General features: G+C 40.8%; 1 protein-coding gene across 6 annotated transcripts in view; it reads right to left on the reverse strand.

Annotated features, from left to right (window-relative positions):
• KDM2A (lysine demethylase 2A) overlaps positions 1–14701 on the reverse strand; it is an 84719-nt gene that overhangs the window by 14117 nt on the left and 55901 nt on the right. For all 6 annotated transcript variants that reach the window (XR_008528927.1, XM_054570809.1, XM_054570810.1 and 3 more), the window contains 4 exons: positions 13452–13605; positions 12473–12588; positions 10665–10791; positions 8219–8613 (listed from right to left, as the gene is read on the reverse strand). Coding sequence is in view for 5 of the 6 variants with exons in the window: in XM_054570809.1 (XP_054426784.1) it covers positions 8219–8613; positions 10665–10791; positions 12473–12588; positions 13452–13605 (792 nt within the window). In the remaining variant the exon portion in view is untranslated. The remainder of the gene's footprint in view (positions 1–8218; positions 8614–10664; positions 10792–12472; positions 12589–13451; positions 13606–14701) is intronic.

The raw sequence follows: 14701 nt of genomic DNA on the forward strand, positions 1-14701 counted from the left end.
TGGTCCTGGACAGGTCAGCATGCTTGGGCCATCTTCGATGTTCATTCTCTTAACTTCGGTGGGCTCTGTGCCTGGAGACCAGGACTCTTTGAAGCACGAGGTATTTCCCTACCAAGCATTTTCCTTCTGAACCTAAACACCATGCTCCAAATCCCAGAGTTGGGACTCAGACCCTGTAACTCACACTCAGAGAGTTTATCTATGAAGATCCCCCTCTGCCAAGCTTCCAGAAGCCTCGCACCCTCCCCCAAAACAGATTTCATTTCCAGTCGTTTTATTTACTTTGAGTTGCTATGGCACCCTATTCTGGTGCCTCTGTTGAGCATCACACTGCACGGTGGTCAGGAGGCAGGGTGCGGCGCCCTGTGGGACAAGGCTCTGGTATAGGCTCTAACCTCCCTGGGGTGAAAAATTCAGGTCCATTCAAAATGTGTGCTACAGAGCGCACAGCTCCCCTCCCCCACTTCACACTGCCGGGGAGTAGGACTCTGCCCATTTCCTCTCCCTGAGAGCAGAGCTGTCCACAAACAGGGACTTTCCACTTTCAGCAAAACACTGTGCACAGAAAGATTCGCGATTGTTTAAGAGTAGAAAAGGAACCTAACTGTTCACCAAGAGCAGCCTAGTGTTACTGGCAAGATTTTTGTGGGGAGTAGGGAAGGGTAGGTAGAGAAACTATGTCTGCCTGGGGCGGGCGGCGGGGTGGGGGTAGGTGGGGGTGGGTAAGGGGGGTTGGGGGGCAGCTGTTCACACATACAGACGCAGTTACTAGGGTCTGTGTGGGTGTGGAGGGAAATGCAGATTGCTTCCAAGCCTCATTTTGCTGGGGCCATACCACCAAGCACGCCCTGCTTTCATCAAAAAAGACTGACTCCAGCTGAGGCCCTTCAAGAAACCATATAAAGAAGCCACCAACCTTCACCAGAGGGGATTTGGGACAGGGAGCGGGGGCGGAGTGCGGAAAGGCTAACGCCTATCTAGAATCCTGGCTTTTGGGAGAACATTCAAACACAAGCCCACACCCCACACTGCACAGGAAGGGGAAGAGAACAGCAGGAGGCTGAGCAGAGACGGGGAAAGGATTCTCAAAAGCCAAGCAACCCCATCCAAAAGCACACCCCACCAGGCGAGGGAACAAGTGCAATGACGGCTCCACCAACACGAAGTAACCTAAGCATTGTCCTGGACTCGCCCGGCAGGCAGTCCTTCTGCCTCTCCGCCAGACAAAGTCCCCACAGTTTCACACAACCCGAACCAGGAAGGGTTTGCTGCCCGCCCGCCTGACCTTGTGTTTCTTGTCCCTCTGGAGCTGCCGAGGCTTTTGGTTGAAGTTTCCCCAGCGTCTTTGTTTTGTTTTCTGTATTGGAAGTTGTGTTGAAGGAGTTAGGTTTTCTGCCTCTAGGAAAATCCAATTTACTTGAAAATTCTGGAATCTCCCAGAGTACATAAGGCAGGGCAGTCCAGGCTACCCAGAGAGAGCAGCATGCAGTGCTCGGCGCTCCTTCTCGAGACCTTCAGCTCAGCCGCGGCTTCCTCTGCCTGTGAACAATGCTGCTGCGTCACCCACATGCAGCTCCCAGAAATGCTTTGCAACGGAAGATGGCAGGGGGGGGAGCCGGGCTTGCCAGCAGAGGGCCCAGGCGGCCTGCTGCAGAGTCGGGAGGGGTGTGCTCTTCAAGCCTCTCTTCCTGGTCATTGGAGGAGAGCCTGCCCGAGGAGCTGGGCTGAGCCCCGCCTGCCAGCTCCCTCCGACCGCCCCTGCAATAGGAGAACCCAGGGTGGCCCGAGGGCGCTGCTGGCCGACTTCAGCAGGCGCCAGCCAGAGGGAGGGAAGGCTTTAACCCATTCCGCATCTGGTCTCGAATTAGTCCTTGTATCAGCCCACACCCTTTCCCTGAGGGTCACCTCTTCTGGCTTATTGTTAGTTAGCCAGCACTCTCCCAGACTGCACACGGGGGGCTCTCCCCGCTCTCTCAGGCACACAGAGTGGCCCAAAGCTCGGCTTCTGGGGAACAGCCAGGGGGAAGCTGAACCAGACACCTTTTCTCCCTGCACACAACCTGACTTCAACTGCCCTCCTGCCAGTTTCCCAGCCCAGAATCCAGAACGAGCATATAGGTTTCCAGAAAAACCTTCAGGAATGACACATTCCAACCAATACTGAGATACTCAAAACAATGTGTCTGTTTAACATCAACAACTTCTACAACAGATGCCTGCTTCCGGTTGGGACTGGGAACCACCATGTGAGACGGTTGGGACTGGGAGCCACCATGTGAGAGACGTGTCCAGGCAGCTCTTCTAGCAGTTCCACTGTGACCACATCAAACTAGCTGAGACGCGACTTCAGGTCAGGGCACTCCACTCTCCTGCCCTGGAACCAGGCTCAGGGAGACAGCAAAAGTACATCTGCCAGTCTCCTGGGACCTTAACTTACAGTGCTGATTCTGTTCCTAAGGTTATCCCATGCTCACGACAGCAGCACTCCTGCACATTTCCTAATTAGTGGCTTGTCCTGGCTGCTTCATTCTTGATTACCTCTATGAAGCAGCCTGCATGCTGGCAGACACCTGATGCTACTTCTGACAGCGACTGGAGTGATCCGTGTCCCCCACTCTCCTTGGACTAATCTACAGACAGGAGGAAGCTCTGAACAAGTGCTCTCTCAGGCTATAGTGGACCATACTTTGGGTCCAGGTTTATGTAATTTTTAGACTGTCAGAAATGTAACCTGAACTTTTTTTGGAAATTACAGAAGCTGCTTTGAAATAAACATTTTAGGCCACTAAGAACCTAGCTGTCACCACTGGGAACAGTCTTATTTATTTCCAGGACAGTTGTTTCACTGAGTTTCTGGTGCAGAGTCAGCAGCCCAATAATATTCCTGGGATCTGGGGCTTTTGCTGCCAGGGGCTGCATATTTTAATTTTTACAGTAGTTACCAAGGAAAGAAGGGACATCTGTACTCTTAGGTGGAGTGCTTTCTGGAAATCTTTGTATGGTCATTCTATCCTAAAGACTCAAAGATTCAATTAACCTATTACGTGTGAAAATCTTTCCTTGACAGTGTGAGAGGTCTTGGAAAATACTTATTTTGGTGTTAGTACTATTTAACCTAAAGGGATGATATAGTACAAATACTTAAGAGAAATATGTTACTCTGAAACAAAATACAGGTTCAAGTTGTAGCAGGTACAAATTCTAGAGGCTACCAGGAAAAAAGAAAAACAGACAGGGTACTAGGAAACACTACAAGTTAGTTTCCAAATTACAAATTAAACAAGGCTTTCCCCCCCCCCCCTCCTATTTATTCAGAATAAAAGATAGGCAACAAAGATCAGAATTAGTAAAAACATGACTTACATAATATAGAAATATAATGAAAACATTTAAAACAATTAAATCTATTTTAACCTAATCTATATGCGTTGTAGCTGAGTTAAATTATTTAAAACTTTCTACTCAGTAAGAGTGTGTGAATTATTTAAATATATTGTCAGTAAAAATTGCAAATGTTTTTCCTCTCCTAATCTGGCTTAATGGATTCAAATCTAATTATACTGGGTCCTTTACCAGTTATTCTCTTTATTAGTTGTCAGATAAAGAAAATTTCTGATCAGTGCTTCTGTATTTATTTGTAACCGTAACTCTGACTTTACTCCCATCATACTCCTGGGATGGAGTTTAAGGTAAATTTTTAGATCATAATTACAAAATAAAATGTTGGAATCTTAGAGCAGCAGTAGCCTATTGTACCACAAAATACAGTTTTCTAATTCACAAATCAGGAGCTTTTACCATTTATATAATGTAGTAATCAATCTGTATTATCTAACAGGAAAGTTTATTAACTACTGAAATAAGAAGACTGACACCTCCTTCCCTCAGGACAGAATCTGCCACTTGACCCTCCGTGTGCGCTCTGTGCCCTCTGTCAGGCACAGCACCTGTGAACCTAGACCGCGCTTACTAAGTGCTTAGCCCACGTAACTGCCTGTTCCACCACTGGATATAAGCTCCCTGGGGGGCTTGGTCCCTGGGATGTTTGCATGTTTATCTCAACCCTAAGCCTGGTTCCTAGCACGGAGTAGGCAGGCATCATTCACAGTAGCAAAATAAATGAATTTCATAGATTTGTAACATTTAATTTTTCTCTGTAGTAACGATACTGTTTGTAAAATACTTTACTGACATCACTAATTTTCACAACAACCGCACTGAGGTAGATGTTAGAGAAGCAAACTTGCCCCAAGGCCACATGATTTCCAAGCTTATCAAAACGTTTTATAGCAAACAAGAAAAAAGAAAAATATTCAACACTTAATTTTTCATTAAGCGGGTCAGGTAGCCAAACATACTGATATAGTAAAAACTTCTTTTTTCATACATATGTACGTGTATTAAGAGTTCCATTATGATCAAAATAAACAAAACAATAAAGTCTGATTAAAAACTCAGTTTTCCAGCAGACTCCCATCGCCCTGAAGTGACCCACTGTCAGCAGTTGCTGTGCCCTCCTCCGGCCGCCCCCACCCCCCCACCATGCAACTACAAAGAGGCTCCTTTTCATACATTAATAGCATTGTACTATACATACTGCTTCAGGGCCTGCCTCTTTATTCAACATCTGTCAAGGACACAACTTCTCAATTTTAGCAATGTGAAAATATCTCATAGTAGGGGAGAACGCCATCCTATCTTAAGTCTACTTTTAGGATTCAAGTTTACCCACACTCCTCCTAACCAGGACTTCATACATACTAATTACTTTCCCTTGAATTTTACCAATTAGTCAACACTTTTTAATGCCCCATTTTTCATTTAATGCCCTTCCAACTCTGTATTCTATGATTCATTCTTCAACACTGTAGAACTTAAAAGTTTTGGAATCTTCAAAGCGCTTTCACCACATCACTAAGATTTTACTTTTCTTCCAGAGAATACGCTTATGAACGTCTCATTTCACCACTTTTCCTCTCGTCTCTTGTGTTAGTCATCTCTGAGAGCCAAACAGGTTCCAACAAGAAACAATTCCTTTCTCTGCAGGAAGGGTAAACGAAGCTTGCTTTCATCCTCCACTGCAGTGTATGTAGCCTTTGGTGCTACAGACACTAGGTTCTCTAGCACTGCAGTCTCCAGTTGTGCAGTGATTCGGCACCTACCCAATCCAACACTTTTTTTCTTCTGTGTGATGCTCAGATTTTCAAAGGATTCAAACTCTAAACTCACTATTATCTGAAGCTCATATTAAACATAGCTAGTCGAATGTAGGACTGATTAATCCATTTGATCTTAAGTGAAACTACCTGCAGAGCTGGGATCTAAATCTGTTGTCTCCTGACATCAGCTGCATTTTACCTCGTATTGGATAAACAAGAGAAAGTGTGGAAAAGCCTCTGCAGGGAGAATTCAAACACTTCCAGCCTAAGCAGTCATCTTATGGGCCACTCACGCTCTTGTCTCTAGGCCTCTCTATCTTAGCCAACACTGGTAGCCATGTTTTTCACAATTCCTGATAAACACAAGGACATTGTCTCCAGACACTTTCATACTGCTAAAAGGCTGCTTTAGGTGTCTCTTCTAAAGTCATTCCTCTTCTAGCAGCCTTCTTTTACCTCCCTTAATATTTGACCCAAATCTTTCTACATTTCTGCCTACCACTTTGCCTCCTCAAATATTCTTAAAAAAAAAAAAAAAAAAAAAAAGATTTCACTTATTTATTTTTAGAGAGAGGGGAAGGCAGGGAGAAAGAGGGAAGGACACATGGATAGGTTGCCTTACGCATGCCCCCAACTGGGGAGCTGGCATGCAACCCAGGCATGTGCCTTGACTGGGGACAGAACCAGCGACCTTTCGGTTCACAGGCCGGTGCTCAATCCACCGAGCCACACTAGCTAGGGCTCGAATATTCTTATTTAACTACGTTAATTGAGTTTGTGTATTTTGCTCATGACAGTTGACCTTGTATAAATCATCAGTGGGTTACAATATGACATTCCTACTTGGATTCAACAGAATCAAATCCATCTATAGACATCTTAGGGCTGAAAAGTTATTTTTCTTTTCATGAATTAGAAATATAGATACCCAGGCCAAAAGAATGTTAGTGAGATATAAACTTAGAAATCTTTATTTTTAGGATTTAACTAATTTTTTAAAAAATTGATTTTTAGAGAGAAGATGGGAGAGGGAGGGAGAGAAACATCGATTTGTTGTTCCATTTATTTATGCATTCATTGGCTGCTTCTTCTAAGTACCCTGACCAAGGACTGGACCCACAACCTTGGTGTATTAGGACAATACTTTAACCAAATGAGCTACCTGGCCAGGGCCTTAGGGTTCTTAAAGGTAATTATACAAGTTAATACAGTAAGTTCCCAAAGTCCTAATTTTATATTTCCCACATGTATCCATGATTAAATAGCTACATTAAAAAACAAACAAACAAAAACAAAATCGAAAATCTTCTGTAGAAAAAAGATACTACACTCGAATTCTCAGGAAAATATGTGTCCTATCACAATAGTTGGAAAAAAAAACCCCAAACAACAAACCTAAGTGTCCTTTGCTCACTCAAGTATGGGAAGTAAATTTGGGATCTAGTTTGCGAGTCTGGGAAAGGATGGCTGTTTGTTTCGCTGTGCATTAATCATTATAGAAACTCTGTCATTTCCTCCCCTAAATACAAGTCACAATGATACCATTTGCCTCTTCTAGTACAAATCTTATAACATCAAACCATAAAATCAACTGTCCAGCTTCTGTGACTACTGGAGAAGACCAAATTTAACAGGTTAGACCACTTTCAGTGTCTCTAATTTTTACCTTTTTCACTGATGTGTAAACGTAATGACGTACAATGAAAGTGTCATTGTAAAAAGAAAAAAAAAAGTCCTGTCCTTATTCCAGTCTTTGGAATTCTTCCCTGAGGTGGCTGCAGAAGGCAAGGAAGCACCTCAGTTGGTTAGTGGTGACCAAGGAAAAACCTGAATCAGGAATTAGGGATGGAAAAAATCTACTATGAGATATTTAGTCCGTCTTTCTTAGGGTCACATATTATTATTCCTTATATATTCTTCTGAGGGTTAAGACAATCTATATAACAGGTTTTAAAAATAACACCTATTACAAATTGTGAAGTCGCTTTCTAATGCACACACCCATACCCTACATCTAAGACATAGTTCCAGACACTGGTTTAAATAGAAAATTGTTATTCTCAGCTTCACATTTTTTGGTGTTCACATTAATGGTTACGTACGAGAAAAGACTTAAAAGAACTCCCTCCAGTTCAGACGGCTCAAATCTCGATCCCTTAAAATAAATTCATTTCTTTGAGACCATTACATAATGGGTGGGAAAGGCTTTTTGAAGATTACGAATACTGGGAAACCTCTTGAAAAAGAAGAAAGATGTACATACAACATGAAGAAACTTGATATAGCAATGGGATGCATTATGTTTAAACGATACTTTTCTTAGATGTTGCCCTGATATATTTAAGTTCTAATACTACATAAATTTGAAACTAAATATGCTAAACCTACTTAATATAACCTAACACAGAACAATTTCTCTTCTGCTTGGGGTAAGACTACTAGATACTGTTATTGGCCACTTCTGTTCTGAAATAGGTCTTGTTTTCTGAGGGCAACTTAAGTTTAAAGTACTATTTTTTAAATATTTTATTTATTTATTTTTAGAGAGAGGGGAAGGAAGGGAGGAAGAGAAGGAGAAGAACATCAGTGTGTGGGAGATACATTCATCGGTTGCCTCTCACACAACCCCTACTTGGGGACCTGGTCCGCATCAGGAATCAAACCGACAAGCAACCTTTCGTCTTGCAGGCCGCTCTCAAGCCACTGAGTCATACCAGTCAGGGCTAAAGTACTATTTCTTAATACGAATAGTATTATTTGTATAGTATTAAGAAATACTGTTTCCTCAGGCTCTCCTCTATTTTTAGGATCAGCCTGAAATTTGTGTTTTTAATATTAAATTTAAGTCCTAACTGAAGATACAAATGTTAGTGTTTTCATAACAGGGACTGAACCTCTTTCTAGGAACTGAAATACTGTGTAGCACAAACATATGCATGCACACATTAATTTCCCTCTGGTTAAACCAGAAATTATCCAAAATTCTTGTACTTCCTCAGAACCCAGAAACTCGCTGCCCTAGCCAGATCAGTAGCCGCCATGCAGTAACTGACTCTTACCTTTACATCAGCAATGAGAGCGTCTTCATCCTCTATCCCTGTAGGGACACATTTCTTGTGCAGTGGCAGAGACTCCAACTTATCTACAAGGCAGCGAAGGCCTTCGAGCTCAAAATGGGTCAGATGGACCTGCCTGTCCTTTCGGGGACTACACTGGGGATCCCACACTTGGCCATTGTGGGAGCCCCGGCTAGAGTCAGAGGATGAGTCTCCAGACAAGCTTTTCTTCACGCTTGGAAGACTTCGGCAGGTCCTGCCCAGTCCATCATAATCCAGGTTGACCCCATTGGCTACAGGGCTAGTGAGGACTGAACGCCTACTGCTCAAGCGCCGGGGTTCTCGGTCTGCTGACTCTTCCTCCCCATTTCCAGATTCCAAACCATTTAACTCCAAATCTGCCGATATGAAGAAAAAAATGCAGTAAGAACGTGCCACTTGGCCACGTGGCTCAATGAAAATTTCTTTGAGGCAGAATGTGAGGGGTCTTCAGGTTATAAATGTTGAAGTTGTAATGTTTTTAAAATGGTCTCTTATTCCAACACCCACATGTCCGCTCTTGAAAGTCATGGCTATAGGTAAACTAGGATCCTGAGGTGGTAAGACAACCGAAGTAATAATCACCTGGATTTTCAAAAATTGGGAAGGGCCTAGTTTTGTGCACTAGAAATAAGTTACTTATGAAAATGGCTGTAAATGAGTTTAAAGTTCAAACTCAAATTTGGGGTTATGATTTCACTATTTTTTGAAAAAGCAGACAGTATGATGCATATATATTTAAAAAGCAGTTTTGTAAATTAAGAATTGAGCTACCATATGACCCAGCAATCCATCTTCTGGCTATCAACCTGAAAAATCTGAAAACATCTATTCATAAAGTTGTATGTACCCCAATATTCACTGCAGCATTATTCATGGTAGTTATGACACGGAAGCAACCTAAGTGGCCTTTGATGAATGACTGAAGATGTGGTATAGACAAGAGAACACTACTCAGCCATAAGAAAGGATAAAATACTGCCATTTGCAACAACATGGATGGACCATGAGACTACCAATATAAGTGAAATAAGTCAGAGAGAAAAGGACAAAAACCATATGATTTCACTCATATGTGGGATATTAAACAAACAAATTAGCTCAGACACAGACAAGAGTATGGTGGTTACCAGAGGGGAGGGGGATGAGAGGAGGATGAAGAGGGTAAAAGTGGTCAAATGTATGATCATGGAAGGAGACTAGACTCTAGGTGGTGAGCACACGATGCAATATATAGATTATGTATTAAAAAACTGTACACCTGAAACTTAGCTAATGTCATTAACCAATGTCATCCAATAAGTTTAATTTAAAAAGTTAAAAAAAAAAAGGGGGGGGGGTTTGGTCAGACTATTAAGCTCTGAAACTAAAATCCTCAACACAGCCAACAAACAAAACAAAGCAAAAAATAAAGGTTTTAATGAAAGAAGAAGATTATAATGTTCACTGGTCTTTTATTATAAAAGTAATACAGGTTTACTATTAGGAAATACAAGAAGGTACAAAAGAAGTAATAAGAAATAAGTCCCCCCAACTTGATAGTGTGATGTACTGAATATTTTCTATCTTTTTCTATGCATATGTATATGATTTTAATCAAATGTATTTTTAAACAAAATTGAGATCACACTGTATATACAATTCCGTATCCTGCTTTCATGTATTGAGCGAACATTTTACATTTTCAAATGAGAATTAGAAACGACGCTAAAGCAAAAAGTAGCTTGCTTGGACTGAATGTTCCATGAGGTCTGTGACCACATGACATTACAGTGTTCCTGTCCACTCTAAGGCACGGAATGGCCTGAAATTGCCTAACCAAAACTATCCTGACAGTCCATAAATATTTCTCTTGATCGAGTTGGGGAAACAAAAGTTGAAAAAATATATTTTAGAGCCTTACTCACCTGGTTCAAACTGTAGCATTCCCACTTATTAACTATAAGATCATGGACAAGTTTTTGGGTTTTTTTTGTTTTTTTAAACTTTCTTCAAACTTAATGCCCCCATTTGTAAAATGAAGATAGTATCTACCTGGCAGATTTATAACTTAATGTATGTAAACTGCTCAGTATAGTCCCTAGAATATAGTAAGAGTTATTATGATGATATATTCCTAGTTTTTATTGTGTCAAAGACCGTTCTTTATACAATGAAATATACTAGACAACTGATTACTCTTCTGAGTGGAGTACTAACTCAGACAAAGATGAAATCCAGAGTATTTTATTTAGCTTAATAAGTCACATCTGGGTAGACTAGCTGTTAACCAGTGTTCAGCTCCAATGAATTTGGTACTTCCAGGTAGATAAATAAAAAAATAATACTGAGCAATAGCTTACTGAATATTCTTGACCTTGCCCTCAGTTCTACAGGGTGTCTTGAAAGTTCATGCAGGCAGAACACTTACCCATGCTGAGGGACTCTTTCTGAAATTCCTTAGTTAGGTGGGAGCGGTTGGTTATGCAGTACACATAGCGCTCTAAGACGTACCAACACATCTCATAGTAGAATGGATAGCGAAACTTATTTGGAACCTAAAGGAACAAAATAATGAGAAAGGCAAGCTGGTAATTTTCAAAGAAAGAGAGTAAGACAATTCAATCACTGCAATAGTTAACCTAGGTTTCTGTAAACCTAGGTTGGCATTAGGAGCAAAAATTTAAGAGGATCTGACAACCTAGAAAACGCTGACCATGAATAATGCTTTCTAAGATTCACCAACTGTAACATTTCCCCACATTTGCTAATCTCTATTCATGTGTTGTTATTATTTGCTGAAATACTTGAAAGCAAGTTGTGAACATCACATACCCTAAATAATCTGTACTCTAATTGTCGTTTAATGTCAATACCATTTGTACTTTAATCATATACAGATACAATTCAGCCCTTACCAGCTAGGGTTTGTTAAGGAAGTCCTATTTACGCATAAGGCACGGGCCAGCCAGCAAATAACAGGTAATAGATTTGATCAGCTGCCTGTTTTTGTAAGGCCTGTGAGCTGAGTGTTTCTTACATTCTTCAATGGTTAAAAAAAAAAAAACTAAAACATAATTTGTGACACAAGAAAATTATATGAAACTCAAATTTCAGCGTCCTTAAATAAAATTTTATTTTACTTGAGCTATGCTCATTTGTTTAAGTATTTTATTCTACAAGGCAGTGTTAAATACTTCCAAAAGATACTGTATGGCTCACAAAGCCTAAAATATTTGCTATCTGGGTCTGCACAGAAAAGTTTGCCAAATCTTGCTTTAAGGTATCGACTGCATATAATGACCTAACTTTTTCCCTAACATCTAGAAGGTATTAGCTGTGTACCATCCTAGTGAAAACAGAAAATAAGACACAAATCATTTTCTGCAGTGCTTAATTCTCTCATAGAATTTCTCTCAGTTGAGAAGGACACTATACACATTTATATGTTAAAATACAATAGTTTGAGTGTTAGTAAAGATACATGAATTTCAAGTCATAAATTTTGAACTGATAAATCTCACTAAAACAAATTATTCTAAGAGTATAAAAATGAAAAACATGGCTCAAGAGATTATCAAATGTCCAGCTGTAGCCATATAAAAATCCAAGATACAAAGAACCTCAAGGAATTGGAGGCCTCAAAACCAACCATACAGATTTTTTTTTTTTTTAAATCAGAGAGACACAGACAGACAGACACAGACAGACATCAATTGGCTGCTTGACTGGGGATCGAACCCACAACCTGGGTATGTGCCCTGACCAAGAATCAAACCTGCGACCATTTGGTTCACAGGACAATGTTCCAACCAACTGAGCCAAATCAGCCAGGGCCAACCATGTAAATCTTGCTAAACTTTTCTCTCAGTGTTTCCCAAATGCGAACAGTATATTTTAACCCAAAGAAAAACTGAAGTTTTGAGACAATGAATCTCTCTCTTAAAAAAAAGTTATTTATATTTAGAGAGGGGGGAAGGGAAGAAAAAACAAAGGGACAGAAACATCAATGTATGAGAGAGACATCTATCAGTTGCTCTCATGTGCCCCCAGATGAAGACTTGGCCTGCAACCCAAGCATGTGCCCTGACTGGGAATCAAACGGGCAACCTTTCAGTTTGCAGGATGATGTACAACCTGCTGAACGACACCAGCCAGGACAAGACAATGAATCTCTCATAACATATATCTTAACTGGAATAAACCTGTTCACGTCAATTGTTATACAGCTTTACTTACCCGTGTCCGATCTTCAATGTTGTATATTTTTAACTGCATGGGGATATTGAAGCTATGCAAAAAATTGCCTCCAAACACTAATGTGTCCGTAGGAGTATACACAGCATGAATCCATCCTAGAAGAAAGGGGTTGAACAGTAGTGGCTGTAAGCACATAATACGTTCTCTCAGAGAACTAGTACAAGACTCCATCACACTTTTTATTGATTCTGCTTCTTAGTGGTTGGTTAAGGTATTTAATCTCTTGCAGCCTCACAATCCTCTATAAAACCAGGATAAGCTGTACTTTATATGGTTGTTGGTTTAAGCACTGAGAAAAATGTATATAAAGTTTTAGCATAACAAACTTTTAATAAATGCTGCTTCTATTTACTGGAGCACTTACTAGGAACCAGGCTCAGTACAAGAGAGTTTACATGTGTTTACTCTTCCTAACAAAATAAAACAGGGATTTAAGTACTTGACTAAAGCGGTATCAGCAGTTAAATGCAGAGAATTCTACATGTTTGTGACTCTAAAATCTGTGCTCTGTGTACTTATGTTGGAACCAGTGATTTAATCAAAAATATTATGGATTCAGCACTCTCTAGTCTTCAAAGCCATCCATCTAGCCTCTACATCCATTAGAGGAGTAGGTAGGTCTTAACCAGGGGTCGTTTATCAACTGCTGAAGAGGTTTTATCCCTAGAGATTCTGAATTTCTAGGGCTAATATGGGGCCCAAACATATAGATCGGAAAAGTTTCCATTGGCAATCGTAATATATACCTTCCATGGAAAATCACTGGCTTACAAACAAACAAACAAACAAACAAACAAACAAACAAACTCGGCATCTATTCCATAACTGGAAAGGACACCTTTATTTTCTGACTACTCCAGCATCATAATCATTCATGGTAGTAATCCATCAACTTCCTTTTATTTAAGGAAAAAAAAGTGGCTAGAGTAGATAATCCACTTTTTCCCATTTTGTTTACCTGAGGGAATGACGAAGGTATAGCCCTGCTTGAGCTCAATGCGCTGGCAATCTGACACCCGGTCGCCCAGAAAGATGTCTCCCTGTTTCCCTGACAGCAGCCAATTCTCGTACAGCTCCAGGTTGTGGGCTGTAGGGGGGATGAGCCAGAAGACCTGTGAGTTAAAAAACTTCAGTCTGTTAACAGCCATTGACATGACCCAGTCGCCCCCCTCAACTGATAAACAGGTGCAAAGAGAACTGGGTATTTGTCTTACTACCTAGGCAGCCCCTTATTCACCCCTGGCTGTCTGGCCTCTACAGTACTATTAGTTAGGTACAAAATCTTCAAGAGACAGGCGTGGATTGCTTTGTTCCAAGGTAGCAACTAAGACCAAAAGGATAAAAAGGATAAATCTTAAGATACCACTTAAAGGAATCCAAAGTAAATAAAATGACTTTGGATTTAGAGGTACATTTGTTTTTGATTAGGACCTCACAGTTTAAAAGCTTTAAAGCTCTATCTGTGTTTTCATTTCAGTTTTACTTTTCTCTTACAAATGCATTCACTTCTTTTTATTTATTTAAATTGATTATTTACTGATTTTAGAGGCAGAGTGAAACGTGAATTTGATTTTCCACTTACTTATGCATTCACTGATTGATTCTTTTTTAAAAAAGATTTTATTTATTTAATTTTAGAGAGAGGGGAAAGGAGTGGAGAAAGAGGAGGAGAGAAACAGCATTATGTGAGAGATACATCAACTGGTTTCCTCTGCACGCCCCCAACCAGGGACCTGGCTTGCAACCCAGGCATGCGTTCTGACTCGGAATTGAACCAGCAACCTAATGCTTTGCAGGACGATGACCAACCCACTGAGCCACACCAGTCAGAGCCATTGGTTGATCCCTATATGTGCCCTGACCAGGGATCGAAACCGCAATCTTGGCGTATTGGGACGATGCTCTAATCAACTAAGCTACCTGGCCAGGGCCCTGCATTCACTCCTAAATAAGGGTAAACGGGGTAACAATAAGCATAATACTATAAACTTCTGATAGTAATTCTAAATTTCCACTCTGACACAACATTCAGAAACACTCCAGCAAGCTGGAATAGAGTTCTTCATGAGTTCGGATACTTTTTCAAAATCTGTATCTTCAGAAACAACTTAAAGGCTTCCTTTGGCCACATTTCAGACCAATGCCTTCATACAGGAAAAGGTCGTTCGAATCCCAATTTGCTGATTTCACTGTGCATCTATCCAAAAT

Source organism: Pteronotus mesoamericanus, unplaced genomic scaffold (assembly GCF_021234165.1).
Source record: "Pteronotus mesoamericanus isolate MK-2021 breed Mesoamerican mustached bat unplaced genomic scaffold, CSHL_Meso_final contig_214, whole genome shotgun sequence".
Classification (NCBI taxonomy): domain Eukaryota; kingdom Metazoa; phylum Chordata; class Mammalia; order Chiroptera; family Mormoopidae; genus Pteronotus; species Pteronotus mesoamericanus.